This window comes from Notolepis coatsorum, assembly GCF_963971535.1.
Source record: "Notolepis coatsorum genome assembly, chromosome: 4".
Lineage (NCBI taxonomy): Eukaryota > Metazoa > Chordata > Actinopteri > Aulopiformes > Paralepididae > Notolepis > Notolepis coatsorum.
The window spans coordinates 23,786,293-23,812,322 of NC_140168.1; the positions used below are offsets into that span (position 1 = coordinate 23,786,293).

General features: G+C 44.2%; 1 protein-coding gene across 1 annotated transcript; it reads left to right on the forward strand.

Annotated features, from left to right (window-relative positions):
* Window positions 1-321: 321 nt before the first annotated feature.
* On the forward strand, window positions 322-26,030 carry LOC311227119 (sperm acrosome membrane-associated protein 4-like). Its single transcript, XM_084312660.1, has 3 exons — window positions 322-487; window positions 22,317-22,427; window positions 24,184-26,030. The coding sequence occupies exons 1-3, from the start codon at window positions 436-438 to the stop codon at window positions 24,414-24,416; spliced, it is 396 nt and encodes a 131-aa protein (XP_084168786.1). The 5' UTR covers window positions 322-435; the 3' UTR covers window positions 24,417-26,030.

The following is a 26,030-nucleotide window of genomic DNA, read 5'->3' on the forward strand; positions in this document are numbered from 1 at the left end:
CTTATATGTACCAAATACACAATGTCAGCACTTTTATTTCTAATACATATTTTTTTTACCAAAGTAGAGGAATCGGGTAGCCTATTACTACTGGAGCAGTTGATTGGTACTCATTAGGCTAAACTAAACCACGCAACGGTACTGTCACTTCAACTAGGCAGGCAGCAGCTCTCCATTTTGATCCACCCAGCCCCCCACTTATTATGAGCACAGGTGGGCGAGCACCAAAAAAAGGGTGTGGATGTCCAAAACACTTCCTTGAACGAGATAATAACGGTGACGTTTCAAGAGGGATGGAAGAATATAAATAGCGGGATGCCAGCAGGACATTCCTCTGTTTGATCCGAACGTAACGGTTTGAGGGACGAACTCCTTGGAATCTGGTCGACTTTGTTTTTGTATCCTGTGCTCCGTTAGTTACACACTGCATCAAACATGAACAGAATTCTTCTCAGCATTTTTGCAACTGGACTCTGCTTTGCAATCGGTAAGAATTCAGAAGAAAACGCGTGCTTTTCGTGCGAATGATTTTATTTCTTTACTGTGTCGTTGTTGTTACATTTGTAATTGTACATCGCTAGGTGTTTTAGGACTGTTTTTTTTTTTTTTTTTTTTTTTTTTTAATAATTAGGACAGGGTATAAAAACCAGTATAGTCTGTCAGTCGGACAAGATAGCGGATTTACAGAAAATATTATTATAATATATTATTATTATTATAAATATTTCCCCCCTCAGTTTAGAACATATAGCCTATAATTCCCATGGAACTTTAGGCTATTGCCTTGCTTCCAATGCACGGTTCCCTATTGTCTGTGGTGCAGCCAGGTATATGCATATTATATTCAAATGAATGGTCCAACACCTGCCAAACAAGTAAAAGTTTTGTTTGTCACATTAATATACATTACAGACAGTGAAATGCTTGGTTCTGTATGACCCTCATCATGGCATTGTGGATCATACAGTAAAAACAATAGTCCAAACATAAATACATAATATACAAACTAAAGTACAAAATAATAGTATAAAATGCTAAATGATTTAGTGTCTGTGCCCCTTAACAAGAAAATGTGCTCTAAACGAAGTCTACATGTTTTCAGTTAAAACCTAGGAATTTGCCATTTTTGGAACACAAGTCAGACAGAACGTATCTTGTTCTGAAAAGGTCCCCTAGGGCTCGGGGCTGTACCCGGGGCTGTTGTCAAACTGGGTGTGTTTTCTCACGGGCCTATACTTTATTATAGGTTGGGTGAGATTCTGTTTGTGGTAAGGTGGGATCTTTCCTCCGTCGGCTTAAGTTGTTTCGAAAGGCTGACTCTCTCTCTCCTGTCCCAACCTGTCAGGTGTTTGGGAAATTCCTCATAGATCTAGTCAGAGCTGAGCCAATGCCCCATTTTAGATTCCCTGACAACGGGGAGATTGTAGACTTGGGCAGTGCATGGCGCTAATAGTATTTAAACCCTGTTCTTGCTCTTACTATTATGGGCTATATTATGGGATAACATATTGGGCTTATGGGCTATTACTATTATGGGCAACAACAATCAATCAATCAATCAATCAATCTTTGTATAAGGTTTTTCTCTGCCCCATTTCCCGAATTTCCCCAAGGGGATCAATAAAGGAATATCTATTTTAAAATCATATACAGTCTTAATATTGGTTTATATCTATTCAGGTGACAATTGTCATTTTAGCCACAAATAACCTCTTTTAGATAGGCCTGCTGAAATAGTGTTTTGTTGTTGCTATAGTGTACTTGTACTATAGGCTAGCTGGTATACCCAAACTCTACTGTGTGAAACCGCATATATGTTGGGTGAAAACACCATTGGGCGAGATCATGTGAAATTACTTTGTTGGCTTTATTATTACACTACCTTGGTAATATTCCGTCGATAGTTTGTAAAGTGCAATGTTTAAGATAAGATATTCCTTTATTGATCCCCTTGGGGAAATTCAGGCATAATAGCAGCATGGGGGGAGGGGGGGGGTACAGGTAGTAGAAGACATACAGGTACAGGTCACAGAATTATAGTATGTGGAGGAAGTACAAATAAAAATAGAATAAAAAGGCAGTGTAAACGATGTACAATATAATTAACTCTGGACATGCGCATGGGCAACATGACTTGCCGTGAATAAATGTGCAGTATTTGAAAGTCCAGCCCTCTCTGGATCCTTTGTACAGAATTACAGTATGTTAAGTTGTGTCCATCTGCTCTCATCCCACATGGGTCTGGTGACGAGTATAGTCTCCTTGCACTACTTATATTTCAGCTTTATTATTGTTCTTTTTATTGTTTACACCAACATACAGAGATGGTGAACTTACTTGGCAATGAATCTGATCATGATTATGTAATATAGTAAAGTAAATGTGTTTACTCAGTTGACCCTGACTAACACCTGACCTGCCCCATGTTCGTTTAACAAGCGTTCCTTTGTCAAACAGTTGAGTCATTATCCTGTTTTGAAGGGAGATACGCACTTTTTAAGTCCAAAACTGTTTGCCTATATTGTGGTGATTGTTATTGGACACTTGTAGGACTGGCCTTTGGTATCTCATAGCCCTCTTGTCTCATCCGTGTCTCATCTGGATGAGGCCATGGCAGCTCGGAGGGAACATCATGTGTACCGTACCGTAGGCCAACTCCCAACGAGCCCTCGGTTGTCAGACCATCTCCTATGTTGACACTCTCCACTGTGAGGCCTAGTGTTCAGAAATCCCATAAGAAAGTAAACCATTAGCCTTTGGATAAATAAAAAACCATTTAATTAGAATTACATTGACTAATGTGCTTACTGTATAGGCATGCACTGTTATTTAAGGAGTCATTTTTAAGCAACATCGCCCTCTGGGGGAGGACTTGAAAACTACTCCACAAGTCAGTATTTTGGCCACATCCTCTTGCTTGATTGGGCTTTAAAGGCTTCTTCGGGGGGTTGATTGCATTTTAATTTATTATTCACTTCCTTCTAACATGTTGTTCTATCCCCTACATTATATTAATAATAAAATGCCATTGTTCCCCCTTTTTGAAACTGTCTTTTCGAACCCCTTGGAATAACACCCTCCCTCCCCAGTGAAGTCATTAGAGTAAAAAATAAAAATAAAAGAGTGCTTCATAATGAATCGTCCAATTACGTCGGTACAGTAATTGTTGTATATTATTCTCGTGGTCTGTCCCTTGATTATGCAGATTGAGGTTGAATCTTGTAGTTACAACGAATGACCTGTAGGGGGCAATGGTAAGCTTACCTGGGCTGACCTGAAACTAGACTAGACTAGGCGGCAGTGCATGGCGCACTCTGCAGGTTGCCATATTCGGCACATTTTGAAATGGTTGCGTAACAGTTCTTTGTCAGATCTCATTCGAGGAGTGGTGTGATGGGTTATTTTTCTCTGAATGAATGAATGAATGAATGAATGAATGAAAACTTTATTTAACAGATTGCAGAATGGGTACAATACAGTACGGCTCAATACATACAATTGTTAAGGGGATGCAGACCTGAGAAAGACGTTTGTCTTGTTTCCATCAGGGTCCCCCATTTTCAATTCATATAGACGTTTATGACATACACAACATACATGACATTTATGGCATAGGGACATATAGGTATTTAGTACTGATACATTTGTGACATAAACGGTATTCAAATATACAGTACTGTTACCCCTAGATCCTGACAGAGTATATACATATGATGGGGAGGGGACTGTACATTAGGAGGGGGTGGGTGGGTGGGAGAGAAATATACATACGGCGGGGAGGGAATATATACATGCAGTGGGGAGGAGACTGTCTATTAGGAGGTGGTATGGGTTTTGGGCATTTACGGTGGCCAGTTTCGAATTGCAGCCTCCCGTAGGTGCTCTTTAAGAGCGGTTTTGAATGTGGGCAGGGATTCACATTCCTTTACAGCTTTGGGTAGGGCGTTCCACATTGTTGTGGCATAATTGCGAAACGTGTTTAGTCCCTTGTTTGAGCCGAATCTGGGTTTAACATGATTTGTTGAGCTTCCTCTGGTGTAGTGGTTGTGGTATTCACTGACCTTTGGGAAGTATTTTGACATGTACATGGGCACCCCGGTCGTATAGTGTATCTTGTAGACCAGGCCCATTGCAAGTTGCTGTACTCTGTCGTCTACTCTAAGCCATCCTAGGTTGTCAAAGTGGGCAGGGGTGTGGGGGGTTCTGGGGTTCAGGTCAAGTAGTAGACTGACCAGTTTGTTTTGTGATGTTTGTAATTTTGTTTTAAGCGCCTTTGAGGTGCTTTGGTACCATGAGGTGCACGCATAGTCATAGTACCCTTGAATGAGTGCTCCTGCCAGAGTCTTCAGGGTATTCTTGTTTACCAGAGAGGAGATCCGGTACAAGAATCTAGTTCGTTGGTTGACTTTTTTTATTACATTGGATGCCATTTTGTCACAGGAAAGATTTGCCTCTAGGATGGAACCCAGGTAGGTAATTTCGTCTTTCCTTGTGACAATATTGTCACCCACTGTAACTGAGAAGCCGTCGGTCTTGCTGAGTTTGTTATTTTAACCGAAGAGAATGGACTCTGTTTTGCCCATGTGTAATGATAGTTTGTTATCAGCGAGCCATATGCAGATTTTGCCTAGTTCCAAGCTTTTATCGCTTTTTCTGGTCAAGTATGACCGACAGATACAGGTTGAATGGGGTATAGATGGGGGGAAAGACACTCTGAGAAAATACGGCGAGTCCGGGAGTCGAACTCGTGTACCCCAGATCCGTGACGCGCACGGTTGTCCCCGACGCCGAAATAGCGTTCGAAGTACGCAAGCTACTGGAGCTCCCCCCTGTGACAATTTTTACTCACTACAAAACATAGGTCAGGGCGAGTACAGGTTGTCTTAACAAATGAGGCTACCCACAGCTTCTCTATACATCTCTTACATCAGTCAAAACATCTCAGGATCTTTTCCACATAATTAAATCATTTAGAACATGGTAAGTCATCCACCTCTGTATTTAAACATGGGACCCATTTCTGTATTTAAACGTGGAATCCACTCAGGTATTTAAACCTGGATTCTACTCCTCCCGTATTTAAACCTGGAGTATCCTCCTCCTGCATTTAAGCAGTGTAGCCACCCTCCTTCAGTATTTAAACATGGAGTACCCTCCTTCAGGATTTAAGCAATTAGCTACGAACCATACTTTGTATCTGTCGTGGCCTTCAATACCCTCCTGGATTGAATACACCCATTTCCCTCCCACTGTCTGTCTGCCCTCTGGTAACTTGGTTGAATACACCTGTTTCCCTCCCACTGTCTGTCTGCCCTCTGGTAACTTGGCTAGAGTAAAGGTGTGGTTGTCCTCTAGGGACCTCATCTCCTCATCCCTTGCTCTCTCCCATTTACTTGATTCGGGCGACACTATGGCCTCTTTGAAGGTCGGGGGTACCCCACTCACTACCCTGTAGCAGTAATCAACGGTGGTAAGTGTACTGTCATCCTCGTCACTCCCTTTCCGGGCATAGTCTGTCAGATACTTTGGGGGTTTGTATTCCCTTGAGGGATACCTCCCACTGCTTGGGGCACTTGACGTCACCCTCGGGTGCTCCTCGTCATCGCCCTCTGGGGGTGGCTGACTGTCTGCCTGCACAACCGTGCTAAGTACACTGGGCTGAGGTGTCTGTTTCTTCACACCTTACTCTGGAGTCCAGCTCTGGCTCCTCTGTCTGTGTCTCGCTCTCACATGTTGTCTTTGTGACAAACTTGACTAGCATGTGTTTCTGCACTCTCCCTTTACCGGGATGATAAACAAGGAAAGCGGGGCTTCCCTTGTCGTGCCCTACAAAGAGTCCTTTTTCACATCTGGACTCGGGCTTTCCCCTGTCCTGCAGGTACGCATAACACAGTGATCCAAATCGGTGCATTCTAGCTAGATTACACTTCTTTCCTGTCAATGCTGTATACAGGGTGGTGCCCGTGTGCTTATTAAAGCACCTGTTTCTGGTGTAAGCGGCTTCTTGCACCGCATAATGCCATAGGCTCTTAGGTAAGTTACTGTCTACTAGCTTACACCTAGCCATTTCGAAAAGGGTGCGCCATTTCCTCTCTGCCACTCTATTCTGGTGTGGGGGATATGGACATGACGTCTTGTGTCTTATCTTGTACCTTCTCAACAGTGATTGTAACTCTGTTTGTGAACTCGGTTCCGTTGTCGGACCTCAAGCATCCTACGTTACCATAAGGGGCTACGTCTGCCAGGAATTTCTCCGTGGCCTGGAGTGTGTCACTCTTTGCTTTGAGAAAGTAAACTAAACACTGCTCCTGTGCACACATCTGTAAAAGACTGTACATATCTAAAGCCTCCTATGGACTTGTTGCTTACTGGACCGGCTAGATCCGTGTTAACTAGCGCAAGTGGTACCTTTACTTTTTCTGTGGGATTTCTGTTTCTCGATTGAGTAAACTTCCCCGTTTTGCACACTACAAATTTTGTCAGGTCTACACTTTTCACCTTCAATGTGCATGCCTTCTGTCACTGCTTGCAGTTTCAGTAAATCCTCGTAATTACAATGACCCATAATCTCGTGCCATGTCTGAATATCGTGACTGACCGTCACGCTACACATATCATTATTATCATTACACTTGTCGTTGTCATTACACTGTTTGTAGATAATACATTCTCTGGTACATCTTTATGTCAAACCGTGTACCGTCAGGCTCTACAAGAAAATGTTTACCTTATCGAAGAATACCTTGGCACCGCTTGCAGTAGCAGCTATTACAGAGAATAGTCCTTGTGGGAACAATGGTACGTAGAGAGCGTTCTTTAACGTCACTGTACGCCGGCGCCCCCCGCTGTCCGTGAGGCATACTTGTGCATCTCCTCTCTCTTGCGCCAACCCGTAGGTGCGCTTCCCGTCTGCCAGCTCCATGCTGTGTCTCTCCGGGTGGAAAGTGTTGTCAAAGTTCTTGAACCGACTCCTGTCGTTGATGACATGGGACGACGCACCTGTGTCCACGATCAGTCCCTTCCTCTGGGCCCGCTGCAGCTGTGCCAGCCTAGCGATGCACGCTGTCCGCGCCCCGAAAGCGAAGTATTCTTGTCCCGTTATTCTCCGGGCGTCGTCTCGATCCATCTCATGTCGACCGTCGCCGCCTACTTGTCCACAGCCGCCATCTTGTCCATGGCCGCCATCTTGTCCATGCGCGTATCGCGCGCTCTGGTCGTGTTTCTTCATGCACGCTCTGTCTGTGTGCCCCGTGGATTTGCAGAAGCTACACCAGACAGTCTTTGTGCAGTCGCCTCTCCGATGGCCTTTTTCTCCGCATCGCCAACACGCCAGCTCCGCCGTAGTCCTGGTCCTCTCCCTTGGCGTCGCTCGGGCCTTCAGCACCCTCTCTCCCGCTTCCGCGGCGGCTGGGTGGGTATCTTCTGAGGCCTCGAAGTTTCTTAACTTGGCCTTGAACTGTCCCAGTGTCATGTCCGCTGAACCATGTGTTACCAGGAGTGTGAACGGTTTGTACAGCTCCGGTAGTCCTCTCATCACCATCGCCATCATTAGCTCATCGCTTGGTGCTTCTCCTGCACTCTTCAATGCCGTCATGGACTGCTCAGCTCTGATGACGTATTTGGTCACCGTCTCGGTGTGCCCCTTCCTCAGTCCCGTTAGTGTTATGTAGAGGGCCACGACTCGGGGTCTTCCTCGCCCGATGTAATGCTCTCTCAACACCCCCAGGCTTTCTCGGCCTTTGTCTTTAGTGTCGCGGAATATCAGCCCCAAGCTTGTGTCGTCGAGCAGTGGCGCTAACTCACAGTACGCGTCTGCGTTACACTGGTCGTCCAGGGCTTGCTCTTCCGCCGTCAGTGGTCCCGTGGGGGCTGTCAAGATCGTCGCCTTCAGTCCAGCACCGTGCATGCAGCATAACATGCGCTCTTCCCAGAGCTCGTAGTCCTCTGCTTTTCCATTGAATGAGGGCCATTTACTCCTTCCCTTGGTCGCCATCCTCTTGGTTGATGGTAGGCGTAGCTTTAGCTCTTGTTGGCCTAGCGTCTAGCCACGCGGTGCTCCCGGTGCTAACCTAGCCTATACTTTAGCTAAGCTTGCTACTCTTATTATTTCGCCCCGGCGTGATCTGGGCCCATAACCTGTTGACAGAATCTGGCTATGGGGCGACAATAATGTGGTCAAGAGGCATGGTTTCTATCTTTAGCCTTTGGCGTGGTTTATTCATTCACATGGTATGAGCAGCAGCACATGAGTTCTCCTCTCACTGAGAGGCTGGTGGAGAAAGAGGTAGAGGGGGAGGAGACTAGAGTTGTTCCGATACCGATACTGGTATCGGAAAAGCCGCCGATACTGGCTAAAATGCTGGTATCGGTATCGGCGAGTACCCTCTAATGCTGCGCTCCGATACCATATGACGTAATTTATCAACAACACTGTGGTCTGTTGAGTAAGCATTATAAAACAAACGTGTGCTTAATCGATTAAAGTGTCAATGCCATTTGTCATTTTAACAGCAGATACTTTCTTAAATGTCATCGTCCCGACAGAGCGGTGTTGACGGCGAGCTCATGGGTTCGCTTGGTGGCTGGTGTTATTAGCATTGAACGGCTAACCGAAAGCTAGCTTTAACATTACCTTGGCTAAAGTTGGGGCTATTCATATAATCCAGCAATAATGGCTGCAGACCTGCAAGCAAAGTACAGCAAGTTGGCAAAGGAGTATTCCAAGTTAAATCACAATGTCACCAGTAACGTTACAGTCTTCTATGGTCTTCCCATATACCGGTAGCTCATGCTAGCTAACGGTAACGTTGTCATTGCACAATTGCACGTCGCGTACACAATTAATGACATGTTGCGGACAGCCATATCGGCGACAATGTTTAGCTTTTAGTGCCAAATGATAAGAGTCTGAGGCGGAGTCTCAAAAGAGAATGTTGAATATTTATTGTGCAAAAATCAAAACAGATCCGACTGCTACTGAACGGAGCCTTGTAGACAGACTGAGTAGGGTATATCTGCAGAGCCAGTGGGTAGCGAGTGCAGCAACGTATAATGTCCGTGTGGATCATTGGAGTAGGGTATATCTGCAGTGCTGAAGCCCCATACTCATTGATTAATGATACTAATACAAATCTATACAATCACCTGTTGTTGAATAAATACCATTACTTTCTAGTTATGACTAAAAAACAGTATATATAAAACAGTATTTGTTAAAAAAAAAAAAAAATATTATATTTATAAAAAATTTATATAATATCGTTTTTTTTTTTTTTTTATGTATGCACTGGTATCGGATAAGTATCGGTATCGGCCGATACCCAAAGCTTAGGTATCGGAATCGGATCGGAAAGGAAAAAATGGTATCGGAACATCTCTAGAGGAGACATCTCTTTTTATACTCGCCACCTGGTGGTATCATGAGTGGCTCCGCCTAGAGCGCCCAGTGGAAACAGTTATATATGCAGTTAGACTGTTACTAACAATCCTACATAGAACCTCTGACTTTAACACAATGGGTTAAGAAAGTTTAAAAAATATGTATTTTCCATCTACAAATCTTCTACATCTACAAAAAGAAAAGTCTTAGAACCCCACATTTATGTTAAGAAAACAATCCAGAGGCACTTTTAAATTGCAATCTTTTAGACTGGAGGCTGGAGCTCAGGTTAATTCCAGTGGTGCTTAATTATTTTCGACCTGGTGTGATCATTGAAATGCCATAGCTACATACAAATTGTGCTACTGATTCGTGGAATAGGCTTTTGCTGTTTGCTCAGCATGCCAGCTGAGATGGTAACAGTGGTCATTCTGAGATGGTAACGGGTCATTCTGAGATGGTAACAGTGGTCATTCTGAGATGGTAACGGGTCATTCTGAGGTGGTAACGGGTCATTCTGAGATGGTAACAGTGGTCATTCTGAGGTGGTAATGGGTCATTCTGAGGTGGTAACAGTGGTCATTCTGAGGTGGTAATGGGTCATTCTGAGATGGTAACAGTGGTCATTCTGAGGTGGTAACAGGTCATTCTGAGGTAGTAACAGGTCATTTTGAGATGGTAACGGGTCATTCTTGGATGGTAACGGTGGTCATTCTGAGATGGTAACTGGTCATTCTGAGATGGTAACTGGTCATTCTGAGGTGGTAACGGGTCATTCTGAGATGGTAACGGGTCATTCTGAGATGGTAACGGGTCATTCTGAGATGGTAACGGGTCATTCTGAGATGGTAACAGTGGTCATTCTGAGGTGGTAACAGGTCATTCTGAGATGGTAACGGGTCATTCTGAGATGGTAACGGTGGTCATTCTGAGATGGTAACGGGTCATTCTGAGATGGTAACGGGTCATTCTTGGATGGTAACGGTGGTCATTCTGAGATGGTAACTGGTCATTCTGAGGTGGTAACGGGTCATTCTGAGATGGTAACAGGTCATTCTGAGATGGTAACGGGTCATTCTGAGATGGTAACGGGTCATTCTGAGATGGTAACAGTGGTCATTCTGAGGTTGTAACAGGTCATTCTGAGATGGTAACGGGTCATTCTGAGATGGTAACTGTGGTCATTCTGAGATGGTAACGGGTCATTCTGAGATGGTAACGGGTCATTCTTGGATGGTAACGGTGGTCATTCTGAGATGGTAACGGGTCATTCTGAGGTGGTAACGGGTCATTCTGAGATGGTAACAGGTCATTCTGAGATGGTAACGGGTCATTCTGAGATGGTAACGGGTCATTCTGAGATGGTAACGGGTCATTCTGAGATGGTAACGGGTCATTCTGAGATGGTAACAGGTCATTCTGAGATGGTAACGGGTCATTCTGAGATGGTAACGGGTCATTCTGAGATGGTAACGGGTCATTCTGAGGTGGTAACAGGTCATTCTGAGATGGTAACGGGTCATTCTGAGATGGTAACGGGTCATTCTGAGATGGTAACTGGTCATTCTGAGATGGTAACGGGTCATTCTGAGATGGTAACGGGTCATTCTGAGATGGTAACGGGTCATTCTGAGATGGTAACGGGTCATTCTGAGATGGTAACGGGTCATTCTGAGATGGTAACAGGTCATTCTGAGATGGTAACGGGTCATTCTGAGATGGTAACAGTGGTCATTCTGAGGTGGTAACAGTGGTCAGCATGAACTAAAATTATGTTCTTCCATGTCTCTGTTGTATAATACTGACTCGTAACTATTTACATGATCTTCAAGGATGTATGCAATTTCAAATGTGTGCATTTTCATGGTTATGAGAGCCGGGGAAAAGTACAGACAAGGGAGGTGGGCAGTCCACTCCTTTTTTAGTGTTCAACCTTTATTGAGACAACTAGGAAGACAGAGTAGGAGAGACACGGGAGAGAAGGCTGTCGTGGGATTTGTGAGGTATTTGTGGTTCGGGGTGGGGCGGTCTTAACCACTACACTGGGCACAACGCTTAAGATGTCTTACATATTTGTGTAATTTCTGACTTGCCATTTTTCACTAAGGCCAGTAGGCCACTCTTGGTGTACGTCATCCCTTCCCAAGCCTAAAAATGCGAGGCATTTTCCCAAGAGTCGCTTGCCTCTTGTGTCTGCCGTACATGATTGTAGGTCTGCCTCGCACTTCCTGGCTGTCATCATAATGTCCTCCAACATGCTGTAACTCTGATACATGAACGTTGCGCTTGCTCTCCAGACTACAATAATTACATTGACGTGCCCACTATATCAAAGCGGGAACGCTATAAGTGGGCAGACGGGTCAGTGTTTACCACGCTGGGTCGTGGGGACTTCCCCAAGTTTCCTGATCTTCTGATGACGTGTTTCTATGGCCACAGCCGGTATGTTGTTCTTAAAAGGTATGTCCGCCTTTTTAAATGGAATGTGTTGCGGTCAGGAAATCGGGAGACGCAAGCTGCCAAGTATGCCTGGTGAGCATCCTCCTCTGTGCCAAGTAAAGTATTGTGTTATTGAGCATCATTGCAAAGGCCTCTGTCCTCATCTCGTCAAACCCCACCTGGGCACTCAACCATAGCTTTACACCCAACCGTCTGAAAATGAGCCGTTGTGCTAGGAATGCAGGCCGATGTTTAGGATGTGTGAGACACTGTTTGTGTAACCTGGTGCGTGTGTTTCATTATATGAGGCATCGGGTGACGGAGTAGCAAGGGGAACAAGTTGAACTGGATTTCAATGAAGTTGAGGTGCAGCCCGAAACTTTTGTTTCCAGACAAAAGCGGGAAAAGGTAGTGTCTTTCAACATGTCAGTCGGCATTACATACATTACTATGTACAGTAAGGCAGCCTTATGCTCGGGTTGCTGGGTGTGGTTACATAAGTGACAGTATAGCCCATATTTGGGTTAACTATTATGTTAACTATTATTTCCGTCAGTATTTAGCTTTTGATTAATCAAATACCATATTTGCGGTATATCAAGCAAACATTCAATCACTGAGTCGTTGCTCAAGCATGGGTGTGACCGAAACCAGTGCTGTGTGTGTGTGTGTGTGTGTGTGTGTGTGTGTGTGTGTGTGTGTGTGTGTGTGTGTGTGTGTGTGTGTGTGTGTGTGTGTGTGTGTGTGTGTGTGTGTGTGTGTGTGTGTGTGTGTGTGTGTGTGTGTGTGTGTGTGTGTGTGTGTGTGTGTGTGTGTGTGTGTGTATTTGATGAGCACTTGTTTTGTTATATCAGGACAAGCAATTGACTAACAATGACATCTTGTTACATGGAGTCCTGTAGTAATAATAATAACTTTATTTGTGTAGCACCTTTCATACAGGGGATTGCAGTTCAAAGTGCTTTACATCAGTAAGAAATAAGACATAAAATCAGTGTAAAACAAGCAGCAAGAGCAAAGCATAAAGTGGGATAAAATAATGCAGATATATTAATCAAATAACATCGGAACCTCACGTTCCAATAGGCTTCTTGAATTTTTGTAATCTGTTACAAAACATGATAAAGGTCGGATAGTGGGGCGTAGAAATACAAGTAAAAATAAGTAAAATAATAGCAAGGGTAAAATGAGCAGACATATAAAATCAGTTTTTCACATTAGGATCTAACATCCCAACAGGCCACTTTGTTTATGGTTTGATTCAGTTTTAGTAGACTAGAAAATACATGAATGATGAAATGAGCACATAAAGTGCAGACATACTGTAAAATCTTTTTTTCTTTTCTTTTTACAGTGCAATCAAATAGTTCTGGATTACTGTTTAACAGTTCAAACTCGTATTTACCTTCTGTTTGGTATCCACAGTCTATTAAAACCTGACAATATTCTCTACAATACCCCTACAATCCATATAATATTCTCCATATTAATAAAGATGCTTAGATCACACACAGAACTTGATGGGATTGATTGATTTGAAATTGAAATTTTATACCAGATTGCAGAATGGGTACAATACAGTACGGCTCAATACACACAATTGTTAAGGAGATGCAGACCAGAGGAAGACAGGTTTCCATCTCCACTATGTCTAAAATTAGGTTCCTGTATCGTGTATACACTCGGTCCATAATAGAAATCATGAAATTAAACAATCAAGATGTGCTTTTATTAAGTGCAGACTTTCAGTTTTTTAATCGAGGCACATGTAGAATCGTGTAATTCCTACACTGTTGTTCACCTGATTTGGATGTAAATACCCTCAAATTAAAGCTGAAAATCTGCACTTAATTAAAGCACATCTTCGTTGTTTAATTTGAAATCCATTGTGGCGGTGTACAGAGCCAGATATTTATGGACCTGACTGTACACACACAGCGTACATTTACCCAAAGCAACTTATATTATATATAGTAACAATATTATCCAAAGCAACAAATTATGTACAACAAGTCGGCAGGAAGGGTTACACCTCTGGCAGCTAAGGTTAAGTGGTATTGTTCGTCAAATAGTGTCAAACTTGAGTGCTACACTCTTGAAAGCATAGTAATACAGACATATTAGCATATTGTAGGTAGTACTAGGACATAGTAGCAAAGTACATAATGGTAAAAGACGGTAATTTCTTTATAAAAATGTATCCAATCTTTATGTATGTATACAAATATACATATAGTATGTATTCCTTCAGCACCTGGCCTTCCCTCGCCACTATGCCAGGGTTATATTCAATGACTTTAGCTCTGCCTTCAACACCATGCCACGGCACCACATGCTTCCCCCTCCCCTCAGCCGCTGGGGGCACAGTTTCCTCAGTAACAGACCCCACACTGTCGGGGTTGGGCACCACTACGTCACCTACCATCATCGCCAACCCCCCCCCCCCCCAGGCTGTGTTCTTGAGCACCCTCTACAATCTTCCCCAATGACTGTCTCAGCCCCTCCCCTGTTGCACAGTATTTCAAATATTTTGAGGACCCGGTCATACTTGCAACAACAATAACTCAAGTCAAGGCCTGTCGGCGCTCCATCTCCCATGTCACTCAGCGGTGCGGAGAGCCACCCATTCCTGGATGTGACGCCTATCGTAAAGAGTAGGGGGTTCCCCGACGTTCCTGGTCAAATTCCCAATCAGGTCTCTGACATCAAGGCCACCTTTTTTTTTTGATCCACTTTTTCTCCCATTTTCTATATTTTCTCCCATACCAATTTCGTATCATCCAATTCAACCCTCCCCTGTCACGAACGCTGTTTCTTGCCTCCCACAAGCCGGCTGCAATGTGGACTAAGTCATACATAGCACAAGTCCCCTCCGGTACTTGAGGTAACAGCAGTCACATCTTTTCACCTGCGCAGCTCGATCTCTCAGCGGCGAGGAGTAACGCGTGGGAGGCTCACGCTGCCCCCGACACTTCCTGATTCTACTGCGCAGGCGCACCAACCGACCTGTAGGAGTCGCTGTCCACAACGCCCGATCCCCACCCATCAGTTTCCCACCCCCTAATACGGCCAATGTGTATTAGTATGAACGACCAGCTAAACTGAAAGCAATGTGGAGCGCTGGGCTCGAACAGGCAAGCCCAGCATCTCCGTCATTCGTGGCGAGCGCCTTGCCCACTACGCCACGTAGCCGCCCATACATCAAGGCCACCTAATCATCTTTTCCCCTTAATTGGCTGATATAAATCCCTGTCTCCTGAGCCGTTCAGCCATTGTGTAGTGTGATGTGTGCCGGGTGCCAGTGTATGAATGAATGAATGAATGAAAACTTTATTTAACAGATTGCAGAATGGGTACAATACAGTACGGCTCAATACATACAATTGTTAAGGGGATGCAGACCTGAGAAAGACGTTTGTCTTGTTTCCATCAGGGTCCCCCATTTTCAATTCATATAGACATATATGACATACATGACATACAGATAGTCAGTACTGCTACATCTATACATTTATGACATACCAGATTTGCAAATACAGTACTGTTTGTGATACAGAAGGAGTCAAGAAAAGGGAGTATATACATTTGACGTAGAAACTGTACATTGGAGGAGGTTGGGTGGGGGGGGTTGGGTACATTGGGATATTGACAACCATACTGGGTAATTTACATTGGAGGTGGTTGGGGGGGGGGGGGGGGGGCCGGGGGGCACACTGTATAAACAAGTAACACTGTACATTGAGGGGGGGGGGGAGGAGACACTGTACAAACAAACACAATTGTACATTGAACTATTGACAACCATACTAGGTAAATGACTGTACATTGGAGGGGGTTGGGTTAGGATATTTACAGGGGCCAGTGTTGAATTGCAGTCTCCCGTAGGTGTCCCTTGAGAGAGGTTTTGAAAGTGGGTAGTGATCCACATTCCTTTACAGCTTTGGGTAGGGCGTTCCACATTGATGTGGCATAATTGCGAAACGTGTTTAGTCCCTTATTTGAGCCGAATCTGGGTTTAACATGATTTGTGGAGCTCCCTCTGGTGTTGTGATCGTGGTATTCACTGACCTTTGGGAAGTATTTTGACATGTACATGGGTACCTTGGTCGTGTAGTGTATCTTGTAGACCAGGCCCATTGCAAGTTGTTGTACTCTGTCGTCTACTCTAAGCCATCCTAGGTTGTCAAAGTGGGCAGGGGTGAGGTGGGTTCTAGGAGTAAGGTCAAGCAGTAGTCTGACCAGTTTGTTTTGAGATGTTTGTAATTTTGTTTTTAGCGCCTTTGAGGTGCTTTGGTACCATGAGGTGCAAGCATAGTCGTAGTACCCCTGAATGAGTGCTCCTGCCAGAGTCTTCAGGGTGTTCTTGTTTACCAGAGAGGAGATCCGGTACAAGAATCGAGTTCGTTGGTTGACTTTTTTTATTACATTGGATGCCATTTTGTCACAGGAGAGATTAGCCTCTAGGATGGAACCCAGGTAGGTAATTTCATCTTTCCTTGTGACAATATTGTCACCCACTGTAACTGAGAAGCCGTCGGTCTTGCTGAGTTTGTTATTTGAACCGAAGAGAATGTATGGTAGCCATTGAGCCTGCGTAGCCCAAGGATGGGTGCTACCAGTGGTGGTGAAGGAGGCAATTTCCACCCTACATTGTAAAGCGCTTTGAGTGTCTAGAAAAGCGCTATATAAATGCAAGTAATTATTATTATTATTACTTCAAATTTCAAGTTTGAATAGTAAAATACAGAATATTTGTCCATGAAATGCTTTTTTCTGCATGAGCTCCTGAGAGTGTGCTAGATAAAATAGATAAAAAGTATAAAATAGACAAAGTCAAGAGTACGTAAACAAAAAGTGTTCAGTCAATCAATATACATATATACAATTATACAGTACAGAGTAAAAACAAACAGTAACAGTGAGGTTCAATGCAGCAATGGGATCAGGTACAACTTAGGGTAAGGTGCAATGAGGTATGAGTTGTAGTGCAAATCTCTTTGTTAATAAATATAAAGTGTGTTAAAGTGAGTAGAGTGGGTGTTACGGTGAGTGTTTATTTAAAGTGAGTGTGTGCGTGTGGATGTGTGTGCTGTGAGTGTAGGAACAAACTACTGTTCACATGCTACTCCACCATGGCATGCTGACTGTCTGAAACATGGAACAAACTACTGTTCCACATGCTACTCCACCATGTTGACTGTCTGAACATGGACAAACTACTGTTCCACATGCTACTCCACCATGTTGACTGTCTGAAACATGGAACAAACTACTGTTCCACATGCTACTCCACCATGGCATGCTGACTGTCTGAAATATGGAACAAACTACTGTTCCACATGCTACTCCACCATGGCATGCTGACTGTCTGAAATATGGAACAAACTACTGTTCCACATGCTACTCCACCATGCTGACTGTCTGAAACAGGAACAAACTACTGTTCCACATGCTACTCCACCATGGCATGCTGCCTGTCTGAAACATGGAACAAACTACTGTTCCACATGCTACTCCACCATGGCATGCTGACTGTCTGAAACATGGAACAAACTACTGTTCCACATGCTACTCCACCATGGCATGCTGACTGTCTGAAACATGGAACAAACTACTGTTCCACATGCTACTCCACCCATGGCATGCTGACTGTCTGAAACAGGAACAAACTACTGTTCCACATGCTACTCCACCATGGCATGCTGACTGTCTGAAACATGGAACAAACTACTGTTCCACATGCTACTCCACCATGGCATGCTGACTGTCTGAAACATGGAACAAACTACTGTTCCACATGATACTCCACCATGGCATGCTGGCTGTCTGAAACAGGAACAAACTCCTCAAAACAGCCTCCGAAAGCCAGCCCTCATGGACACTGGTGTCGCACGCAAAGCACTCCCAGAGCACATGACCAGGGCCACACCCTGAACTCAGGCTTCACTCTACTCCCATCTGGCTGCAGATGCAGATCTCTGATCTGTTTATAACAAAATGTAATTAAATTGTGCCCTCAACAATTTGTAGCAATAACCTTTAATGGACCCATTGTGTTGGTGTGCCTGTATTGTGTTCTTTGTGACTATGTAATTATGTTGGTTTGATTGATGTTCCTATTGTTCTTTGTGTGTGTGTGTGTGTGTGTGTGTGTGTGTGTGTGTGTGTGTGTGTGTGTGTGTGTGTGTGTGTGTGTGTGTGTGTGTGTGTGTGTGTGTGTGTGTGTGTGGTGTGTGTGGTGTGTGTGTGTGTGTGTGTGTGTGTGTGTGTGTGTGTGTGTACAGGCTTTGGGAACAAACTTCCTCTTAAGGAGGATCATTATCTATCTAGGTATGTGTTGAGCACAGACATCTACCCTCAGGGGTTCAGAAGGAGGCGGTCCTTCAGTCCAGGGTTTTGATTGAAAAGTTTATTAACAGATTGCAGAATGAGTACAGTACAGCTCAATACATACAATTGTTAAGGGGATGCAGACCAGAGAGACTTTCGTCTTGTTTACATCAGGGTCCCCCATTTTCAATTCATCATAACATATATGACATACATGACATACAGATAGACAGTACTGCTACATCTATACATTTATGACATATCAGATTTGCAAATACAGTACTGTTTGATACAAAAGTGTCCAGAAAAAGTGTATATTTGACGTAGAAACTGTACATTGGAGGAGGTTGGGTGGGTGGGGTTGGGTGGGTGGGTGGGTGGGGGCTGTACATTGGAGGTGGGGGGGGGGGGGGGGGGGACACATTGTACACTGTACATTGGAATACTGACAAAGCCATACTTGGTCATTTACTGTACAACTGGGTTAGGACATTTGTAGGGGCCAGTTTCGAATTGCAGTCTCCCGTAGGTGTTTTTTTGAGAGTGTTTTTGAAAGTGGGTAGTGATTCACATTCCTTTACAGCTTTGGGTAGGGCGTTCCACATTGATGTGGCATAATTGCGAAAAAGGGGTTTAGTCCCTTGTTTGAGCCGAATCTGGGTTTAACATGATTTGTGGAGCTCCCTCTGGTGTTGTGATCGTGGTATTCACTGACCTTTGGGAAGTATTTTGACATGTACATGGGTACCTTGGTCGCGTAGTGTATCTTGTAGACCAGGCCCATTGCAAGTTGCTGTACTCTGTCGTCTACTCTAAGCCATCCTAGGTTGTCAAAGTGGGCAGGGGTGAGGTGGGTTCTAGGAGTCGGGTCAGGGTTTTCCTCAGGGGTTCAGAAGGAGGCGGTCCTTCAGTCCAGGGTTTTCCTCAGGGGTTCAGAAGGAGGCGGTCCTTCAGTCCAGGGTTTTCCTCAGGGGTTCAGAAGGAGGCGGTCCTTCAGTCCAGGGTTTTCCTCAGGGGTTCAGAAGGAGGCGGTCCTTCAGTCCAGGGTTTTCCTCAGGGGTTCAGAAGGAGGCGGTCCTTCAGTCCAGGGTTTTCCTCAGGGTTCAGAAGGAGGCGGTCCTTCAGTCCAGGGTTTCCTCAGGGGTTCAGATTCAATCTGGGGTTTTTCCATCAACCAACTAGTTGACTGGGTTTCAGCAGCTATGATAGCACTTATCATTACACAGTGTGGGAGAAACTTGGTTCTGTGTGTGTCTCGCTGTGACCAGTGAGAGGTAAACAACACGGACCAAGGAGTCTTAACGCATGCGCAAGTCAGAGCTCCTACATGACTTATTCATTACGGCGCGGGAGCGGCTTCAGTCAAATCTTTAATACTGGTAACAGCGAGACAACACAGAAGTAGAGTCTTGCGGTTCAGTGAACGCTCTCACTACCCCAATGGGGAGCTTAGAAGTCTGAGTCATGGTGCGTCTTGTTCTAAATATAGGGAAGCATCTGGACGTATCTAAAAGGTTAGACTGGAATTGCTGATCAGTCAGAGATCACACAAGTTAAACTAATCTACTTATTAACTTATATTAACTTACAACAACTGCGCCTCTCGATTACCCACAATGCTGTCTGGTTACATACCGGCCACCCGTTGGTTACTGAGTCGGATCGTTACGTCACATCACTGACAATGCACGTGTGCGAATACGACTCGTGTGAACGGGCTTGTTGTGTGGGTGTACAATCAATATATGCAAACATTGAAGGCGATGCTGCAGACCAGAGAATGAAGGTCTGCAGCATGAAAATGGGGGACCCTGATGTAAACAAGACAAACGTCTTTCTCTGGTCTGCATCCCCTTAACAATTGTGTGTATTGAGCCGTACTGTATTGTACCCATTCTGCAATCTGTTAAATAAAGTTTTCATTCATTCACTTATCAGGGGACCATGCAAGGTGCCGACCTGCTCATCGAGAGCAACTAGGGGTTAAGTGTCTTGATCAAGGACACTTCGACACGCTGCCCCGTGAAGCCAGATTGAACCTGGAGACGTTCTACTCCCCCCCCCCCCCCCCCCCCCCCGCCACTGATCTCTCAGCGCCAATCGCGTTACGCCTAGTTCGATCACTGGTTAAGCTTGGTGACTCTTTCGAAGTTGGTTAAGGTTAGAGTTTGGTTTAGAGCAGGGCGATAGACCACCAGCCCTGATTCCAAACTCTAACCTTAACCAACTTCGAAAGAGTCGCCAAGCTTAACCAGTGATAGAACTAGGCGTTAGCTAGCTAGCAGGCTGTTAGAGGCATAACTAGGCGTAACGCGATTGGCGCTGAGAGAAACGTCAGTGGCCATCAGATCGCGGAACCCGAACGCGGAAGTGAAAGTGCGTTAGGGAAAATATACACGCCCCCCTCTGGCGAAAGAGAAGGTCCCGCCCCCTCTGGGGAAAGAGAAGGCCCATAGATTGTTATCTCAAGATTAAAGAGGTTTATTCATCACATACATACACAAGACATATAGTGAAATTAAGGTGGCCATGCCCACTTCGATTGTGCAAAAAATACAAATAATAATCAAATAGAATAGATAATAAAATAGACATGATAAAAGTACTAAGATACAATACAATGCTAAGCTTACGAATTAAAAGGTAATGAGTAATGTATGTACACTACTATACAATATACAGTTATACTATGTCACTATGCTATACTATACAAAAACATCCATCCTTTTCCTTTTCATGTGTTTAAAGTGACCTGTGGTGTGTTTGTGTGTGAGAGAGTGCAGAATGTGTGGTGTGTGTGTGTGTGTTCATGTGTGCTTGTGTGTGTGGAGAGATCAGTGTTCAATGTTCTGATGGCCTGGGGGCTTTTCACAACACAGAAGCATGGATGGAATGGAAAGAAATTAATTACTTTTACTCCGTTTTGAAGTAATTGTATCTTACTCCCAGCATTTCTATTCTGGAGGACCATTGACCTCATTTCATTAATATTCCCACTTTTTCCTCCAGTACATTTATCTGCCCCCCCCCCCCCCACTTACCAGTTCATATAGAATGTGTACGTTTATTTCAGACTCTAAAAGTATATATCTTTGCATGGGTAGACTTTTAAATTGAGGACTTTTACCAGAGAACTGTCTGGGTATTTCAGTTTTTTTAAGAAAAGTATTTGTGTACATTGTCCACCATTGGGCGTAAGGGTAATGGGTCTTTGCCTTATGGAGCCCAGTAGGCTATGTATGCCCCAAGGTGTGGCAGACAAACACCCCCCTGGCCTTTGTCATCATGACCCCCAGCCTCACCTTAAGCCCTCTTCACATGTTGATGCAACACAAGCCAGAGAGTAAACGCAAACAGTGGAGCTGGACAACACCCGTTGTTTAGAGACGGCCTCGGCGACAAACGGCAGTCGCCACAGGCATTCATTTCAGACGGCGTCTGCCTGTGAGTAACTATTGGCAGTCGCTGTCTGAAATGAATGCTTGTGACGACTGCCGTTTGTCGCAGAGGCCGTCTAAACAACGGGTGATGTCCAGGTTAAATGTCATGTGTTGTTAACCTAACTGTTTCCCTCTCTCCCCCCTCCTCTCTCTATCTCTTTCTCTCTGCGTGTCTCTCTCTGCGTGTCTCTCCATCTCTCTCGGTCTTCCTCTCTCTCGGTCTTCCTCTCTCTCTCTCTCTCTCTCTCTCTCTCTCTCTCTCTCTCTCTCTCTCTCTCTCTCTCTCTCTCTCTCTCTCTCTCTCTCACTGTCTTTCTCTCTCGCTGCGTGTCTCTCCTCTCTGTCTTCCTCTCTCTCTCTTTCTCTGTCTCTATGTCTCTCGCTCGCTCTCTCTCTGCTTGGCTCTCCCCCTCTCTCTGTCTTCCTCTCTCTCTCTCTCTGCATGTCTCTCCCCCTCTGTCTGTCTGTCTGTCTGTCTGTCTGTCTGTCTGTCTGTCTGTCTGTCTGTCTGTCTGTCTGTCTGTCTGTCTGTCTGTCTGTCTGTCTGTCTGTCTGTCTGTCTCTCTCTCTCTCTCTCTCTCTCTCTCTCTCTCTCTCTCTCTCTCTCGCCCGCCCACATACCAGGCAGTGCTGCGACTGTAAAGTAGCTAATTACTCAAGCATTTCTATTCTGGAGCACCTTTTTAGAATTGTACCTCATTCCATTAATACTCCTCTTCTCCCACCAGGCAATGCTCTGCAGTGCTACAACTGTAAGGTTGGAATCTGGAACCTGTGCTACACCACCAAGACCACCTGTAACGACGGGGAGCTGTGCTACAGCGGAGTCGGTAAAGCAGGTGAGCGCTCCAGACCAGGGGTGTAAAAAATACCCAGAAATTATACTTATTATTATTATTATTATATATTTTTTTTATTATCTTTTTCCCCCCTCCTTTTTTCTGATTTTTCTCCCATCCCACTGTTAGTCGTTATGCCAATTCCCAACCCCCTTCCTGGTTGTTGCGCACTCCCCCCTACTGTTGGTCCGGGAGGCCGGGGACTGTCACATGCTTTCCTCCGACGCATGTGCAGCCAGCCGGCAGCCAGCCTGGCAGCGCAGATTCTCACCGGGAGAGTGTAACGTGTGGAAGGTCACACTACCTCCCTCCAGATCCTACCCTCGCTGTGCAGGCGCCCCGACCGAACTGTAGGGGTCGCTGTCCACAACGCCCAGGACCCACCCATCAGCTTTCCCACCCCTAACACTGCCAATTGTGTTAGTGTGAGCGACCAGCCAAGCTGATAGCAACGCCGAGAGCTGGATTCGAACACAGCGTCTCCAGCGTTGATGGCGAGCGCCTTGCCCACTACACCACCTAGCCGCCCGAAATTATACTTATTAAGTGAAAGTATGGGTACTGTCACAAAATCGTACTCAAGTCAAAGTCAAGCTAAAAACACACTTGAGTAAAAGTCAAAACGTTTCTACTTTTAAATGTACTTAAGTACTGAAAAGTTCAAGTAAAAAACTTTTTCTCTGACTGTCTATTCTTCTGATAGCAGGTGTTTAATCAAAGATCCCCGCTTTCTAGTCTTGCACAAGGACCAAGCATGGGTATGGGCGGGTTCATTTTCCATTGATGGGGATTTGACTTGTTGTTTTTAAATAAAGTGCGGCCGCAGGATTAATAACGTTAGCGTTAGTTCGGCCAGAGAAACGAATATACGAATTAAAATTGTTGGACCTGCGAGATTTGTACTTTGTACTTTGTAGGTCTGCATTTTAAATGTAAGGAGTAAAAAGTATGTTTTCTTTCTCTGAAATGTAATTGAGTAAAAGTACAAGTATACAAACCTAATAATACTTGAGTAAAGTACAAATCCCCCAAAACAGTACTTAAGTATTGTAACAAAGTACAATTACTCAAGTACTTTTCATTATAGCCTCTCGGTTTCTGCTCCTTTTATGTTTGCAGTCCCTCAAATCCTGCTCGTCTGCATTCTCCCCATAGGACGAAAGACTAGTCGGTGGAATATGGACCAGTGTGACCTTTTTTTCTTTTTTAGATACAAAGCATCTCATAGAGCGGCAATGTTATTAACTTGCAATGTCATTAACTCACCCTGTCACTCACACAGCTCTCCCTTAGCCACTCTGCCCCTAGTGGTGGCTCACGTGTATGGCACTTTGTGTAAGAGTGGCTCTATCCACGCAGAAATGCTTCTCATCGTTGGACAGTTTGTTCAGTGGTTTTTAACCCTTTCACTACCGCACTACAGAAGGTTAACCCTTTCACTACCACACTACAGAAGAAGGTTAACCCTTTCACTACCACCACTACAGAAGGTTAACCATTTCACTACCACCACTACAGAAGGTTAACCATTTCACTACCACACTACAGAATGTTAACCCTTTCACTACCGTAGTGAAAGGTTAACCTTCTGTAGTGTGGCAGTGAAAGGGTTAAACGAGTCTCCCCTAATGCTCCCTACTCACTTATGCTTGACTGTGTTATACCATAACCAGTGTACTCTAAATGACTACATTAACTGCATTTCTCTCTCTCTCTCTCTCTCTCTCTCGCTCGCTCGCTCTCTCTCACTACACAGCCGGTTTCGTGGATGTCAAGATGAAGGGTTGTCTCAAAGTGGCCGAGTGCAACAAGACGGAGGACGTGCACTTCCTCTCCACCTCTACCTCCAACAACACCCTCTACTCCATGATAAAGACCTGCTGCAGCACTGACCTGTGCAACGCGGCCCCTGGCCTGCCCCGTGTCACCGTCCTGCCCCTGGCCCTCGCTGCGCTCACTACCGTGTTCATGGCTAAGGTCCTGGTGTGAGGTGACGGGACATGTCGACGATTCATTTAAAAAACACACACACACACACACACACACACGCACACTTGCACGTATGTGCATAGACGGACAGAGAGACCCAATGTTGCACATTTTAATATACACGTGAACATAGTACACCAATACAAATTCACTATAGAATACACTCGTCATACTCAAGCTCTCTGTTATGTATAGTAATCATGTTCATCAGAGTTTTTATCTCACGTGTGCCTTAGTATCGAGCGTCAACCTTAACTGCGCGCTTAATTTTGAGTAAATGCCAACGTTTTGATATCGGTGATTTAAAATTTCAATTTGATTGTCACGTCCCGCTTTATCTAGACCTTTTTTTAGAGTCATCCATCATCACTCTCATTCCAGCCACCCGTTTAGTCATTTGGTTCTCGGACTGTATTCAGACGTGACTTGAGTGGAATCTCTTGTGTGGAGTGGGATTTCTAATCTCTTAATGTTTCATATCGTATAGGTTTCTCTGGCTAGTCATCAACCTGTCAGCTTGTGTTCCAGTCATTGTTCTTACTATGCAACTGCATTGCCAGATCTTCGTTCCTTCAGATGCTGATGGGATAATTATCTTTTGGCACGGAGCAAAGATAATAAAGTCAATCCGAGTGTTTGTGGTTTTGTATGTAGAAACACTGACCATGACGATTGAGACCACTGCCTTCAGACCTACAACCCATGCCTTACTATAATTAAAACATTTTCCTATTGGAAATGAGGAACAGAAAGGTTCCAACCTTTCAGTTCTTTAATTAAGCTTGGGTTCCAGTTGCTAAGTGTGTAAAGTTAAATTAGCTATTTAGCTGGACTGCTTGATACATAATTGTCTTTGTTGATGTTGGGTCTTTAAAACTCATCTAATTTAAAACACATCTTGCTGTATTGCCATGTCTACATGCCATAAATGGATTACACAGATATCAGGGAGTGCCAATGGATACATTTCAACATTTATTAACATCACGGTTTGCTTTTGTTTATTAACGTTAACCATTGCTTTCAATTGAATGTTCATTTAAAAACATTTGGTTGTTTTGTTTTTTAATGCTCACTATATTATATTTCAAGCCTTGTGATGGCCTAAATGATGTGTATTTTCACATTTGTTATTATTGGGTCTCAGTATCTTGCCAAAACATCCACTCATTGCTAAGTTAGTTCATAGGCCATGCAGGAATATGGGCTATTCCAATTTCTTTAAAAAAAAAATATATATATTCTACGTTCTTTCATCAGAAATCCACTCTTCACACGACTTAAAATCTATTGGATATTTGTATTTATCTTGGTAGATTAGGTTGTAAATTTAGAATAAATTGTATTGTTGGGTGTATCATTGGGGATTCTATTTGAGATTACAGTAACTAGAAATCTGTCAAAAGGCACTTCCTTGTCGGGGAAGAACTCTTGTGTACTTATGTTTGACAACAGCTTTGATTGAGTGATATGAATAATAAGCTGCATGACCCATATACCTGTAACCCTTTATACTTAATAAATGTGTAGTCGTATGTGTGATGGATGAATGTCTTGTGAAATTGGTTATGTAAAGAATTTGAACTCAATAAATGTCTTAAATGAAAGTAAGAA

Bases quoted from the DNA above. Each gene is read 5' to 3' on its own strand.
- LOC311227119 (XM_084312660.1), top strand. From the start codon at position 436: ATGAACAGAATTCTTCTCAGCATTTTTGCAACTGGACTCTGCTTTGCA. The intron at 488-22,316 runs GTAAGAATTCAG...TTCTCCCACCAG, and splicing joins TGGACTCTGCTTTGCAATCG to GCAATGCTCTGCAGTGCTAC. The intron at 22,428-24,183 runs GTGAGCGCTCCA...CTCACTACACAG, and splicing joins CAGCGGAGTCGGTAAAGCAG to CCGGTTTCGTGGATGTCAAG.